Raw genomic sequence first — 13,170 nt, 5'->3', positions numbered from 1 at the left:
AGTCTTGTTAGAAATATGGCTAGTCATACCTTAAGCAGAAAAGTCTGCTAACTGTTTCCCCCCAACTGAAGTTACTTCATCTCAACAGTCCTATGTGGAAACAGCAATCGATTTTAGTTACTGTCTGCTAAAATCATCTTCCTCTCACAAACAGAAATCTTCATCCTTTTCTGTTTCAGAGTAAATAGTACATACCAGCACTATTTTAAAATAACAAACTCTTGATAGTAGAATAAAAAAACTACATTTAAACACCACATACTCTTAACCATCTCCGTGGAGATGTTGCCTGTGCAACGGCAAAGAGAATGACTGGGGTGGGCGGAGCCTAGGAGGGACTATATGGCCAGCTTTGCTGGGACCCTTTGCCATTTCCTGTTGGGGAAGAGATATTCCCACAAGTAAGGATGACGCCGTGGACCGGACACACCAATGTTGGAGAAATCTGTTCAACAGAGGCCTCATTTTTAAAGGCCCAGGTGGAAGCCACAGCTCTAGTAGAATGAGCTGCAATCCTTTCAGGGGGCTGCTGTCCAGCAGTCTCATAGGCTAGGCGTATTATGCTCCGAAGCCAAAAGGAAAGAGAGGTTGCCGAAGATTTTTGACCTCTCCTCTATCCAGAGTAAACGACAAACAGGGAAGATGTAAAGACGAAAATCTTTAGTAGCTTGTAAGTAAAACTACAAGGCACGGACTACGTCCAGATTATGTAAGAGACGTTCCTTCTTTGAAGAAGGATTAGGACACAATGATGGAACAACAATCTCTTGATTGATATTCTTGTTAGAAACCACCTTAGGTAAAAACCCAGGTTTGGTACGCAGAACTACCTTATCTGCATGAAAAATCAGATAAGGAGAATCACATTGTAAGGCAGATAGCTCAGAGACTCTCCGAGCCAAGGAAATAGCCATCAAAAACAGAACTTTCCAAGATAAAAGTTTAATATCAATGGAATGAAGGGGTTCAAACGGAACTCCTTGAAGAACTTTAAGAACCAAGTTTAAGCTCCACGGGGGAGCAACAGGTTTAAACACAGGCTTAATTCTAACAAAAGCCTGACAAAATGACTGGACATCTGGAACCTCTGCCAGACGCTTGTGCAAAAGAATAGACAGAGCAGAAATCTGTCCTTTTAAGGAACTAGCTGATAATTCTTTGTCCAAACCCTCTTGGAGAAAGGACAATATCCTAGGAATCCTAACCTTACTCCATGAGTAATTCTTGAATTCACACCAATAAAGATATTTACGCCATATCTTGTGGTAGATTTTCCTGGTGACAGGCTTTCGTGCCTGTATTAAGGTATCAATGACTGACTCGGAGAAGCCACGCTTTGATAGAATCAAGCGTTCAATCTCCATGCAGTCAGTCTCAGAGAAATTAGATTTGGATGATTGAAAGGACCTTGTATTAGAAGGTCCTGTCTCAGAGGCAGAGTCCATGGTGGAAAGGATGACCTGTCCACTAGGTCTGCATACCAGGTCCTGCGTGGCCACGCAGGCGCTATCAGAATCACCGATGCTCTCTCCTGTTTGATTTTGGCAATCAGTCGAGGGAGCAGAGGAAACGGTGGGAACACATAAGCCAGGTTGAAGAACCAAGGCGCTGCTAGAGCATCTATCAGCGTCGCTTCTGGGTCCCTGGACCTGGATCCGTAACAAGGAAGCTTGGCGTTCTGGTGAGATGCCATGAGATCCAATTCTGGTTTGCCCCAACGATGGACCAGTTGAGCAAACACCTCCGGATGGAGTTCCCACTCCCCCGGATGAAAAGTCTGACCACTTAGAAAATCCGCCTCCCAGTTCTCTACGCCTGGGATGTGGATCGCTGACAGGTGGCAAGAGTGAGACTCTGCCCAGCGAATTATCTTTGAGACTTCTAACATCGCTAGGGAACTCCTGGTTCCCCCTTGATGGTTGATGTAAGCCACAGTCGTGATGTTGTCCGACTGAAATCTGATGAACCTCAGGGTTGCTAACTGAGGCCAAGCTAGAAGAGCATTGAATATTGCTCTCAACTCCAGAATATTTATTGAGAGGAGTTTCTCCTCTTGAGTCCACGATCCCTGAGCTTTCAGGGAGTTCCAGACTGCACCCCAACCTAGAAGGCTGGCATCTGTTACAATCGTCCAATCTGGCCTGCGAAAAGACATACCCTTGGACAGATGGACCCGAGATAGCCACCAGAGAAGAGAATCTCTGGTCTCTTGATCCAGATTTAGCAGAGGGGACAAATCTGAGTAATCCCCATTCCACTGACTGAGCATGCATAATTGCAGCGGTCTGAGATGCAGGCGCGCAAATGGCACTATGTCCATTGCCGCTACCATTAAGCCGATTACTTCCATGCACTGAGCCACTGACGGGCGTGGAATGGAATGAAGGACAGGGCAAGATTTTAGAAGTTTTCATAACCTGGACTCCGTCGGGTAAATTTTCATCTCTACAGAATCTATAAGAGTCCCTAGGAAGGAGACTCTTGTGAGTGGGGATAGAGAACTCTTTTCCACGTTCACTTTCCACCCATGCGACCTCTCTGTATGAGACATGGCAATTTGAAAGCTTGACGCCTGTATCAGGATGTCGTCTAGATAAGGAGCCACCGCTATGCCCCGCGGTCTTAGAATCGCCAGAAGTGAGCCCAGAACCTTTGTAAAAATTCTCAGCTGACCAGGATTTAAGCCATAACACCCTACGCGCCTGGATGGCGAATCCGGAATTCTTAGCCGTTAGTTTAGTGGCATCAGAAACAAATGAGTTAGCTAGCTTAAGCGTTCTAAGCTTGTCAATAATTTCAGTCAATGGAGCTGTATGGATGGCCTCTTCCAGGGCCTCAAACCAGAATGCCGCCGCAGCAGTGACAGGCGCAATGCATGCAAGGGGCTGTAAAATAAAACCTTGTTGAATAAACATTTTCTTAAGGTAACCCTCCAATTTTTTATCCATTGGATCTGAAAAATCACAACTGTCCTCAACCGGGATAGTGGTACGCTTTGCTAAAGTAGAAACTGCTCCCTCCACCTTAGGGACCGTCTGCCATAAGTCCCGTGTAGTGGCGTCTATTGGGAACATTTTTCTAAAAATAGGAGGTGGGGAAAAAGGCACACCCGGTCTATCCCACTCCTTGCTAATAATTTCTGTAAGCCTTTTAGGTATAGGAAAAACATCAGTACACACCGGCACCGCATAGTATTTATCCAGCCTACACAATTTCTCTGGTACTGCAACTGTGTTACAGTCATTCAGAGCAGCTAATACCTCCCCAAGCAATACACGGAGGTTCTCAAGCTTAAATTTAAAATTAGAAATCTCTGAATCAGGTTTCCCCGAGTCAGAGATGTCACCCACAGACTGAAGCTCTCCGTCCTCATGTTCTGCATATTGTGATGCAGTATCAGACATGGCTCTTACAGCATCTGCGCGCTCTGTATCTCTTCTAACCCCAGAGCTATCACGCTTGCCTCTTAATTCAGGCAATCTGGATAATACCTCTGACAGGGTATTATTCATTATTGCAGCCATGTCCTGCAAGGTAATCGCTATGGGCGTCCCTGATGTAATTGGCGCCATACTAGAGTGCGTCCCCTGAGCGGGAGGCGAAGGGTCTGACACGTGGGGAGAGTTAGTCGGCATAACTTCCCCCTCGATAGAACCCTCTGGTGACAATTCTTTTATAGATAAAGACTGATCTTTACTGTTTAAGGTGAAATCAATACATTTAGTACACATTCTCCTATGGGGCTCCACCATGGCTTTTAAACATAATGAACAAGTTTCCTCTGTGTCAGACATGTTTATACAGACTAGTAATGAGACTAGCAAGCTTGGAAAACACTTTAAAACAAGTTTACAAGCAATATAAAAAACGTTACTGTGCCTTTAAGAAACACAAATTTTGCCAAAATTTGAAATAACAGCGAAAAAAGGCAGTTACACTAACGAAATTTTTACAGTGTATGTAATAAGTTAGCAGAGCATTGCACCCACTTGCAAATGGATGATTAACCCCTTAATACCAAAATCGGAATAATAAATGACAAAAACGTTTTTCAAACAGTCACAACAACTGCCACAGCTCTACTGTGGCTTTTTACCTCCCTCAAAAACGACTTTGAAGCCCTTTGAGCCCTCCAGAGATGTCCTGGAACATGCAGGAAGAAGCTGGATGTCTGTGTCTGTAATTTTTGCTGCGCAAAAAAGCGCTAAAATAGGCCCCTCCCACTCATATTACAACAGTGGAAAGCCTCAGGAAACGGTTTCTAGGCAAAAATCAAGCCAGCCATGTGGAAAAACATAATTTATGCTTACCTGATAAATTCCTTTCTTCTGTTGTGTGATCAGTCCACGGGTCATCATTACTTCTGGGATATAACTCCTCCCCAACAGGAAATGCAAGAGGATTCACCCAGCAGAGCTGCATATAGCTCCTCCCCTCTACGTCAGTCCCAGTCATTCGACCAAGAATCAACGAGAAAGGAGTAACCAAGGGTGAAGTGGTGACTGGAGTATAATTTAAAAGATATTTACCTGCCTTAAAACAGGGCGGGCCGTGGACTGATCACACAACAGAAGAAAGGAATTTATCAGGTAAGCATAAATTATGTTTTCTTCTGTTATGTGTGATCAGTCCACGGGTCATCATTACTTCTGGGATACCAATACCAAAGCAAAAGTACACGGATGACGGGAGGGATAGGCAGGCTCATTATAAAGAAGGAACCACTGCCTGAAGAACCTTTCTCCCAAAAATAGCCTCCGAAGAAGCAAAAGTGTCAAATTTGTAAAATTTGGAAAAAGTATGAAGCGAAGACCAAGTTGCAGCCTTGCAAATCTGTTCAACAGAGGCCTCATTCTTAAAGGCCCAAGTGGAAGCCACAGCTCTAGTGGAGTGAGCTGTAATTCTTTCAGGAGGCTGCTGTCCAGCAGTCTCATAGGCTAAACGTATTATGCTACGAAGCCAAAAAGAGAGAGAGGTAGCAGAAGCTCTTTGACCTCTCCTCTGTCCAGAATAAACGACAAACAGGGAAGAAGTTTGGCGAAAATCTTTAGTTGCCTGCAAGTAGAACTTGAGGGCACGAACTACATCCAGATTGTGTAGAAGACGTTCCTTCTTTGAAGAAGGATTTGGACACAAGGATGGAACAACAATCTCTTGATTGATATTCCTGTTAGTGACTACCTTAGGTAAGAACCCAGGTTTAGTACGCAGAACTACCTTGTCTGAGTGAAAAATCAGATAAGGAGAATCACAATGTAAGGCTGATAACTCAGAGACTCTTCGAGCCGAGGAAATAGCCATTAAAAACAGAACTTTCCAAGATAACAATTTTATATCAATGGAATGAAGGGGTTCAAACGGAACACCCTGTAAAACGTTAAGAACTAAGTTTAAACTCCATGGCGGAGCAACAGCTTTAAACACAGGCTTGATCCTAGCTAAAGCCTGACAAAAGGCCTGGACGTCTGGATTTTCTGACAGACGCCTGTGTAACAAGATGGACAGAGCTGAAATCTGTCCCTTTAATGAACTAGCTGATAGACCCTTTTCTAAACCTTCTTGTAGAAAGGACAATATCCTAGCGATCCTAACCTTACTCCAGGAGTAACCTTTGGATTCGCACCAGTATAGGTATTTACGCCATATTTTATGGTAAATCCTTCTGGTAACAGGCTTCCTAGCCTGTATCAGGGTATCAATAACCGACTCAGAAAAACCACGTTTTGATAAAATCAAGCGTTCAATTTCCAAGCAGTCAGCTTCAGAGAAGTTAGATTTTGATGTTTGAATGGACCCTGTATCAGAAGGTCCTGTCTTAGAGGTAGAGACCAAGGCGGACAGGATGACATGTCCACTAGATCTGCATACCAAGTCCTGCGTGGCCATGCAGGCGCTATTAGAATCACTGATGCTCTCTCCTGTTTGATTTTGGCAATCAATCGAGGAAGCAGCGGGAAGGGTGGAAACACATAAGCCATCCCGAAGTTCCAAGGTGCTGTCAAAGCATCTATCAGAACCGCTCCCGGATCCCTGGATCTGGACCCGTAGAGAGGAAGTTTGGCGTTCTGGCGAGACGCCATGAGATCTATCTCTGGTTTGCCCCATCGTCGAAGTATTTGGGCAAAGACCTCCGGATGAAGTTCCCACTCCCCCGGATGAAAAGTCTGGCGACTCAAGAAATCCGCCTCCCAGTTCTCCACTCCCGGGATGTGGATTGCTGACAGGTGGCAAGAGTGAGACTCTGCCCAGCGAATTATCTTTGATACTTCCATCATTGCTAGGGAGCTTCTTGTCCCTCCCTGATGGTTGATGTAAGCTACAGTCGTGATGTTGTCCGACTGAAACCTGATGAACCCCCGAGTTGTTAATTGGGGCCAAGCCAGAAGGGCATTGAGAACTGCTCTCAATTCCAGGATGTTTATTGGAAGGAGACTCTCCTCCTGATTCCATAGTCCCTGAGCCTTCAGAGAATTCCAGACAGCGCCCCAACCTAGTAGGCTGGCGTCTGTTGTTACAATTGTCCAGTCTGGCCTGCTGAATGGCATCCCCCTGGACAGGTGTGGCCGATAAAGCCACCATAGAAGAGAATTTCTGGTCTCTTGATTCAGATTCAGAGTAGGGGACAAATCTGAGTAATCCCCATTCCACTGACTTAGCATGCACAATTGCAGCGGTCTGAGGTGTAGGCGTGCAAAAGGTACTATGTCCATTGCCGCTACCATTAAGCCGATCACCTCCATGCATTGAGCTACTGACGGGTGTTGAATGGAATGAAGGACACGGCATGCATTTTGAAGCTTTGTTAACCTGTCTTCTGTCAGGTAAATCTTCATTTCTACAGAATCTATAAGAGTCCCCAAGAATGGAACTCTTGTGAGAGGAAAAAGAGAACTCTTCTTTTCGTTCACTTTCCATCCATGCGACCTTAGAAATGCCAGAACTAACTCTGTATGAGACTTGGCAGTTTGAAAGCTTGAAGCTTGTATTAGAATGTCGTCTAGGTACGGAGCTACCGAAATCCCTCGCGGTCTTAGTACCGCCAGAAGGGCACCCAGAACCTTTGTGAAGATTCTTGGAGCCGTAGCCAATCCGAATGGAAGAGCTACAAACTGGTAGTGCCTGTCTAAGAAGGCAAACCTTAGATACCGGTGATGATCTTTGTGAATCGGTATGTGAAGGTAAGCATCTTTTAAATCCACTGTGGTCATGTACTGACCCTTTTGGATCATGGGTAAGATTGTCCGAATAGTTTCCATTTTGAACGATGGAACTCTTAGGAATTTGTTTAGAATCTTTAAATCTAAGATTGGCCTGAAAGTTCCCTCTTTTTTGGGAACCACAAACAGGTTTGAGTAGAACCCTTGTCCTTGTTCCGACCGCGGAACCGGATGGATCACTCCCATTAATAACAGATCTTGTACACAGCGTAGAAACGCTTCTTTCTTTATCTGGTTTGTTGACAACCTTGACAGATGAAATCTCCCTCTTGGGGGAGATAATTTGAAGTCTAGAAGGTATCCCTGAGATATGATCTCTAGCGCCCAGGGATCCTGAACATCTCTTGCCCAGGCCTGGGCGAAGAGAGAAAGTCTGCCCCCCACTAGATCCGGTCCCGGATCGGGGGCTCTCGGTTCATGCTGTCTTTGGGGCAGCAGCAGGTTTCCTGGCCTGCTTGCTCTTGTTCCAGGACTGGTTAGGCTTCCAGCCTTGCCTGTAACGAGCAACAGCTCCCTCCTGTTTTGGTGCAGAGGAGGTTGATGCTGCTCCTGTTTTGAAATTCCGAAAGGGACGAAAATTAGACTGTCTAGCCTTAGCTTTGGCTTTGTCTTGAGGTAGGGCGTGGCCCTTACCTCCTGTAATGTCAGCGATAATTTCTTTCAAACCGGGCCCAAATAAAGACTGCCCCTTGAAAGGTATATTAAGTAATTTGGACTTAGAAGTAACATCAGCTGACCAGGATTTTAGCCACAGCGCCCTACGTGCCTGTATGGCGAATCCTGAGTTCTTAGCCGTAAGTTTGGTTAAATGTACTACGGCCTCCGAAATGAATGAATTAGCTAGTTTAAGGACTCTAAGCCTGTCCGTAATGTCGTCTAGCGTAGATGAACTAAGGTTCTCTTCCAGAGACTCAATCCAAAATGCTGCCGCAGCCGTAATCGGCGCGATACATGCAAGGGGTTGCAATATAAAACCTTGTTGAACAAACATTTTCTTAAGGTAACCCTCTAATTTTTTATCCATTGGATCTGAAAAAGCACAGCTATCCTCCACCGGGATAGTGGTACGCTTAGCTAAAGTAGAAACTGCTCCCTCCACCTTAGGGACCGTTTGCCATAAGTCCCGAGTGGTGGTGTCTATTGGAAACATCTTTCTAAATATTGGAGGGGGTGAGAACGGCACACCGGGTCTATCCCACTCCTTAGTAACAATTTCAGTTAGTCTCTTAGGTATAGGAAAAACGTCAGTACTCGCCGGTACCGCAAAGTATTTATCCAACCTACACAGTTTCTCTGGTATTGCAACGGTGTTACAATCATTGAGAGCTGCTAAGACCTCCCCTAGTAATACACGGAGGTTCTCCAATTTAAACTTAAAATTTGAAATATCTGAATCCAATCTGTTTGGATCAGAACCGTCACCTACAGAATGAAGCTCTCCGTCCTCATGCTCTGCAAGCTGTGACGCAGTATCAGACATGGCCCTAGTATTGTCAGCGCACTCTGTTCTCACCCCAGAGTGATCACGCTTGCCTCTTAGTTCAGGTAATTTAGACAAAACTTCAGTCATAACAGTAGCCATATCTTGTAATGTTATCTGTAATGGCCGCCCAGATGTACTAGGTGCCATAATATCACACACCTCCCGGGCGGGAGATGCAGGTACTGCCGCGTGAGGCGAGTTAGTCGGCATAACTCTCCCCTCGCTGTTTGGTGAAATTTGTTCAAATTGTACAGATTGACTTTTATTTAAAGTAGCATCAATACAGTTAGTACATAAATTTCTATTGGGCTCCACCTTGGCATTGGAACAAATGACACAGATATCTTCCTCTGAGTCAGACATGTTTAACACACTAGCAATAAACTTGCAACTTGGTTATAATCTTTTTTAGCAAAAACGTACTGTGCCTCAAAGAGGTACTAAACGATTAAATGATTAAATGACAGTTGAAATAATGAACTGAAAAACAGTTATAGCATCAAACTTTAAAACAACACAACTTTTAGCAAAGGTTTGTTCCCATTAGAAAAATAACAATAATTAAATTTGACATAAAAATTACAGAGCAACGTTTTTATTCACAGTCAATATAAAATTCTCACAGCTCTGCTGAGAGAATCTACCTCCCTCTAAAGAAGTTTGAAGACCCCTGAGATCTGTCAGAGATGAACCGGATCATGCAGGAAATATAAGAGTAACTGACTGGAATTTTTTGATGCGTAGCAAAGAGCGCCAAAAACGGCCCCTCCCCCTCACACACAGCAGTGAAGAGAAACGAAACTGTCATAATTAAAACCAAACAACTGCCAAGTGGAAAATAATGCCCAAATATTTATTCACTCAGTACCTCAGAAATGTAAACGATTCTACATTCCAGCAAAAACGTTTAACATGATAAATACTTATTAAAAGGATTAGTGACTTTTAACAGAGTAGTTCCGGTGAAATACCATCCCCAGAATACTGAAGTGTATACATACATGTCATTATAACGGTATGGAAGGATTTTCTCATCAATTCCATTCAGAAAATAAAAACTGCTACATACCTCAATGCAGATTCATCTGCCCGCTGTCCCCTGATCTGAAGCTTTTACCTCCCTCAGATGGCCGAGAACAGCAATATGATCTTAACTACTCCGGTTAAAATCATAGTAAAAAACTCTGGTAGATTCTTCCTCAAACTCTGCCAGAGAAGTAATAACACGCTCCGGTGCTATTGTAAAATAACAAACTTTTGATTGAAGTCATAAAAACTAAGTATAATCACCATAGTCCTCTCACACATCCTATCTAGTCGTTGGGTGCAAGAGAATGACTGGGACTGACGTAGAGGGGAGGAGCTATATGCAGCTCTGCTGGGTGAATCCTCTTGCATTTCCTGTTGGGGAGGAGTTATATCCCAGAAGTAATGATGACCCGTGGACTGATCACACATAACAGAAGAAAAACTAGGCCCCAATAAGTTTTATCACCAAACATATATAAAAAATGATTAAACATGCCAGCAAACGTTTTATATTACACTTTTATAAGAGTATGTATCTCTGTTAATAAGCCTGATACCAGTAGCTATCACTGCATTTAAGGCTTTACTTACATTACTTCGGTATCAGCAGCATTTTCTAGCAAATTCCATTCCCTAGAAAAATATTAACTGCACATACCTTATTGCAGGAAAACCTGCACGCCATTCCCCCTCTGAAGTTACCTCACTCCTCAGAATATGTGAGAACAGCAATGGATCTTAGTTACTTCTGCTAAGATCATAGAAAACGCAGGCAGATTCTTCTTCTAAATACTGCCTGAGATAAACAGTACGCTCCGGTACAATTTTAAAATAACAAACTTTTGATTGAAGAAATAAACTAAGTATAAAACACCACTCTCCTCTTACGACCTCCTTCTTTGTTGAGAGTTGCAAGAGAATGAGTGGGTATGGCAGCGAGGGGAGGAGCTAAATAGCAGCTCTGCTGTGGGTGATCCTCTTGCAACTTCCTGTTGGGAAGGAGAATATCCCACAAGTAATGGATGATCCGTGGACTGGATACACTTAACAAGAGAAATTAGCGTTTTTTAAACTGTAATTAAAGTGCCACCAGCTTTAAGATTATCTTTTGATACTGGGGTTTAATTTGTTCAAGTTAACAATCACTTTAATAGAAATATTTTAAAAAGGATTTTACAGTGCTAATGTGGATTTTGAAACAGTGCTGTACTAATCGTGAGATAGTGAGAAAAGTGACTGCCACCATTTTGTTATGCACGGTTTACTTTGTTTACAGCATTACAGTGCAATCTGTGTCTCAGTGTTGTAGTCTGGCAAATTTTACTACAGTAATAGTGCTGTGTTAGTGTTAAACTAAACTTAGCACTATTGCACCCCTAAATATATGTTCATTCAAACATGTTTTTAAACACACTGGCAAGTGAAAAGAAAGCTAAAACTGCCTTGTTTCAACTTTAAGGTTCTGGTTCCTAACCCGCTGTATGAGTGAGGTATACCTGTATTTCTTTGTTTTTAAAAATGAATGTGTGCAATGTCCATTACTTCCTGTCACAACCTTACAAGGATGATGAGGTTTCTACAGGAAGCTTATCTAGCATGATGTCATAAAACATCTAGAGCTGTGTTTCTTAAACCCTTTTCTCATGACCCTTAAGAGGCCAGATATTCAATATATCTTAACTAGAGCACAGGTGAAATAATCAGCTAACCCATCAGCTTATTATTTCACCTGTGCTTTAGTTTAGAAATAATGAATGTCTGGCCTGTTAAAAGGTCCTGAGGACTGGAGTTGGGAAACACTGCTCTAGAATAACATGAGCTGGTTTACTAATAGGTGAAAATGAGATAAACAAGGAGTCAGATTTGTCCATGCTCGGAAGAGGCAGAATGACACCTATGTTGCAAACATGCGAGCTCTCTTATTTTCCTGAGGACAGGGGCTACACTGAGAATTTCTAGGTGCTCATTTTGCAAAGAAAACAAGTAAGTTGTTTGCTTTTTTTTACACAATCTGTTTCTTTTTATGTTTACTTTGATTTAACATATTTGTTTTTACTAAAGGAGAACTGTTCAATATCCCTTTAAATTGCACTTTAGAATACAGGGTTTTCTCTACTCCATCCAGCACCGTGCATGGTCTAGCTTCTACTAACTTCCTTTACTGACAACAAACATAAAAACAAATATGCTAATATTTCCAACCAGGACCTAACATCCTACTTTCCGTCTAAAGGGGTATAATCTCTCTACTCTCTATAAATAAAACCCCATGCTGAATAGCACAGAACTAAAGTCATAACCAGTGTGACTTGCATACAGTGTTCAACAATATATTCTTTGAATGTATGTGGTCACACAACAACAAATAGGGCCTTTTCAGAGCCCACACTATACAGGATTAGTTCCCTACACTAGTTTCTAAGAGTCTAGGGCAGCCACAAAGTAGAAGGGAAGAGAGTAGTACATACATGACTGAAAATTGACTGTGTACTTACGCTTCATGTTGTTTGATCGAAGTGTCTCCTGAAGATTTAAAGAGGCGCTACCGAGCAGTGCATCTGACTTTAATGTCTGATGACTCCAGACACGGAAATTTAACACACTAAATGGGGTAACAATGCTGCAAGTAAAGAAAACAAAAGTTTGAGAATATTATCAGAAACAGAACAGTTTATACAATGCAAGATATTATCCTCAGAGCTGAACTCCCATACAAATAGACAAGGTCGTCATGATCCTACATTTGTAATTATCATAAATTTCCAACACTTGGTCTCAACATTTCTTTTTATAAATATGACTTATATATAAGAAAGTTTGAAAAATTGCAGACAGCAGACATATTTTCATGTAATTTATTCTTCTTGGCTGCCATTTTGAAATAACCCTAGATATGCATACTTACACAGTGAGATGCTGCTTCCATTTTGGACTGTGAGTGTTATTCCGAGTTTCTGTTTTTTTTGATTGTCCATCAACACATACCTCTACATATGGACTTGGGCCAAACCAGTTTTTCCGACTGTCCTTTAGTTTGGCTGATATAACTGTAGTAAGAAAGAAAATATGGTTATTATTAGAATTAAGCATCATGCTGATTGAAATTCAGATTACCAGCAGCCCCAAGAGCCTAGATTAGGGTACAGTGAGGCCACCATACAACAAATAAGGTTTAGGGCAATCAAGGGGTTACATCTCTGGCTATAAATATATTGTACACAAGGCAATGGCTGTATGTACTTACTGATATGCAGTGTTTTCACAGTGCTAAACCTCAAAAGCACGAATATGAGAATCCAAGAAAGACACATGGATTCTCGGTACATGAAAAAACATAGAAAATAGGAAAAACCACTTGTGTGGACCAAAAAAAAACAGAATTTATGTTTACCTGATAAATTTCTTTCTCCAACGGTGTGTCCGGTCCACGGCGTCATCCTT

The 13,170-nt window shown here is 42.6% G+C and overlaps 1 protein-coding gene across 1 annotated transcript in view; it reads right to left on the bottom strand.

Moving 5' to 3' along the window:
• ITCH (itchy E3 ubiquitin protein ligase) overlaps window positions 1–12,776 on the bottom strand; it is a gene marked incomplete at its 5' end in the record, with an annotated part of 589,083 nt that extends 576,307 nt beyond the window's left edge. The window contains 2 exon segments of the mRNA XM_053713073.1: window positions 12,225–12,349; window positions 12,635–12,776. Of these exon segments, the coding sequence (XP_053569048.1) occupies window positions 12,225–12,349; window positions 12,635–12,776 (267 nt within the window).
• Between the last annotated feature and the right edge of the window lie 394 nt (window positions 12,777–13,170).

The sequence above is a fragment of the Bombina bombina genome, chromosome 1, assembly GCF_027579735.1.
Source record: "Bombina bombina isolate aBomBom1 chromosome 1, aBomBom1.pri, whole genome shotgun sequence".
Lineage (NCBI taxonomy): Eukaryota > Metazoa > Chordata > Amphibia > Anura > Bombinatoridae > Bombina > Bombina bombina.
Note: the sequence above shows the minus strand (reverse complement) of the source record. Positions and strands in the feature narration are given on the sequence as shown.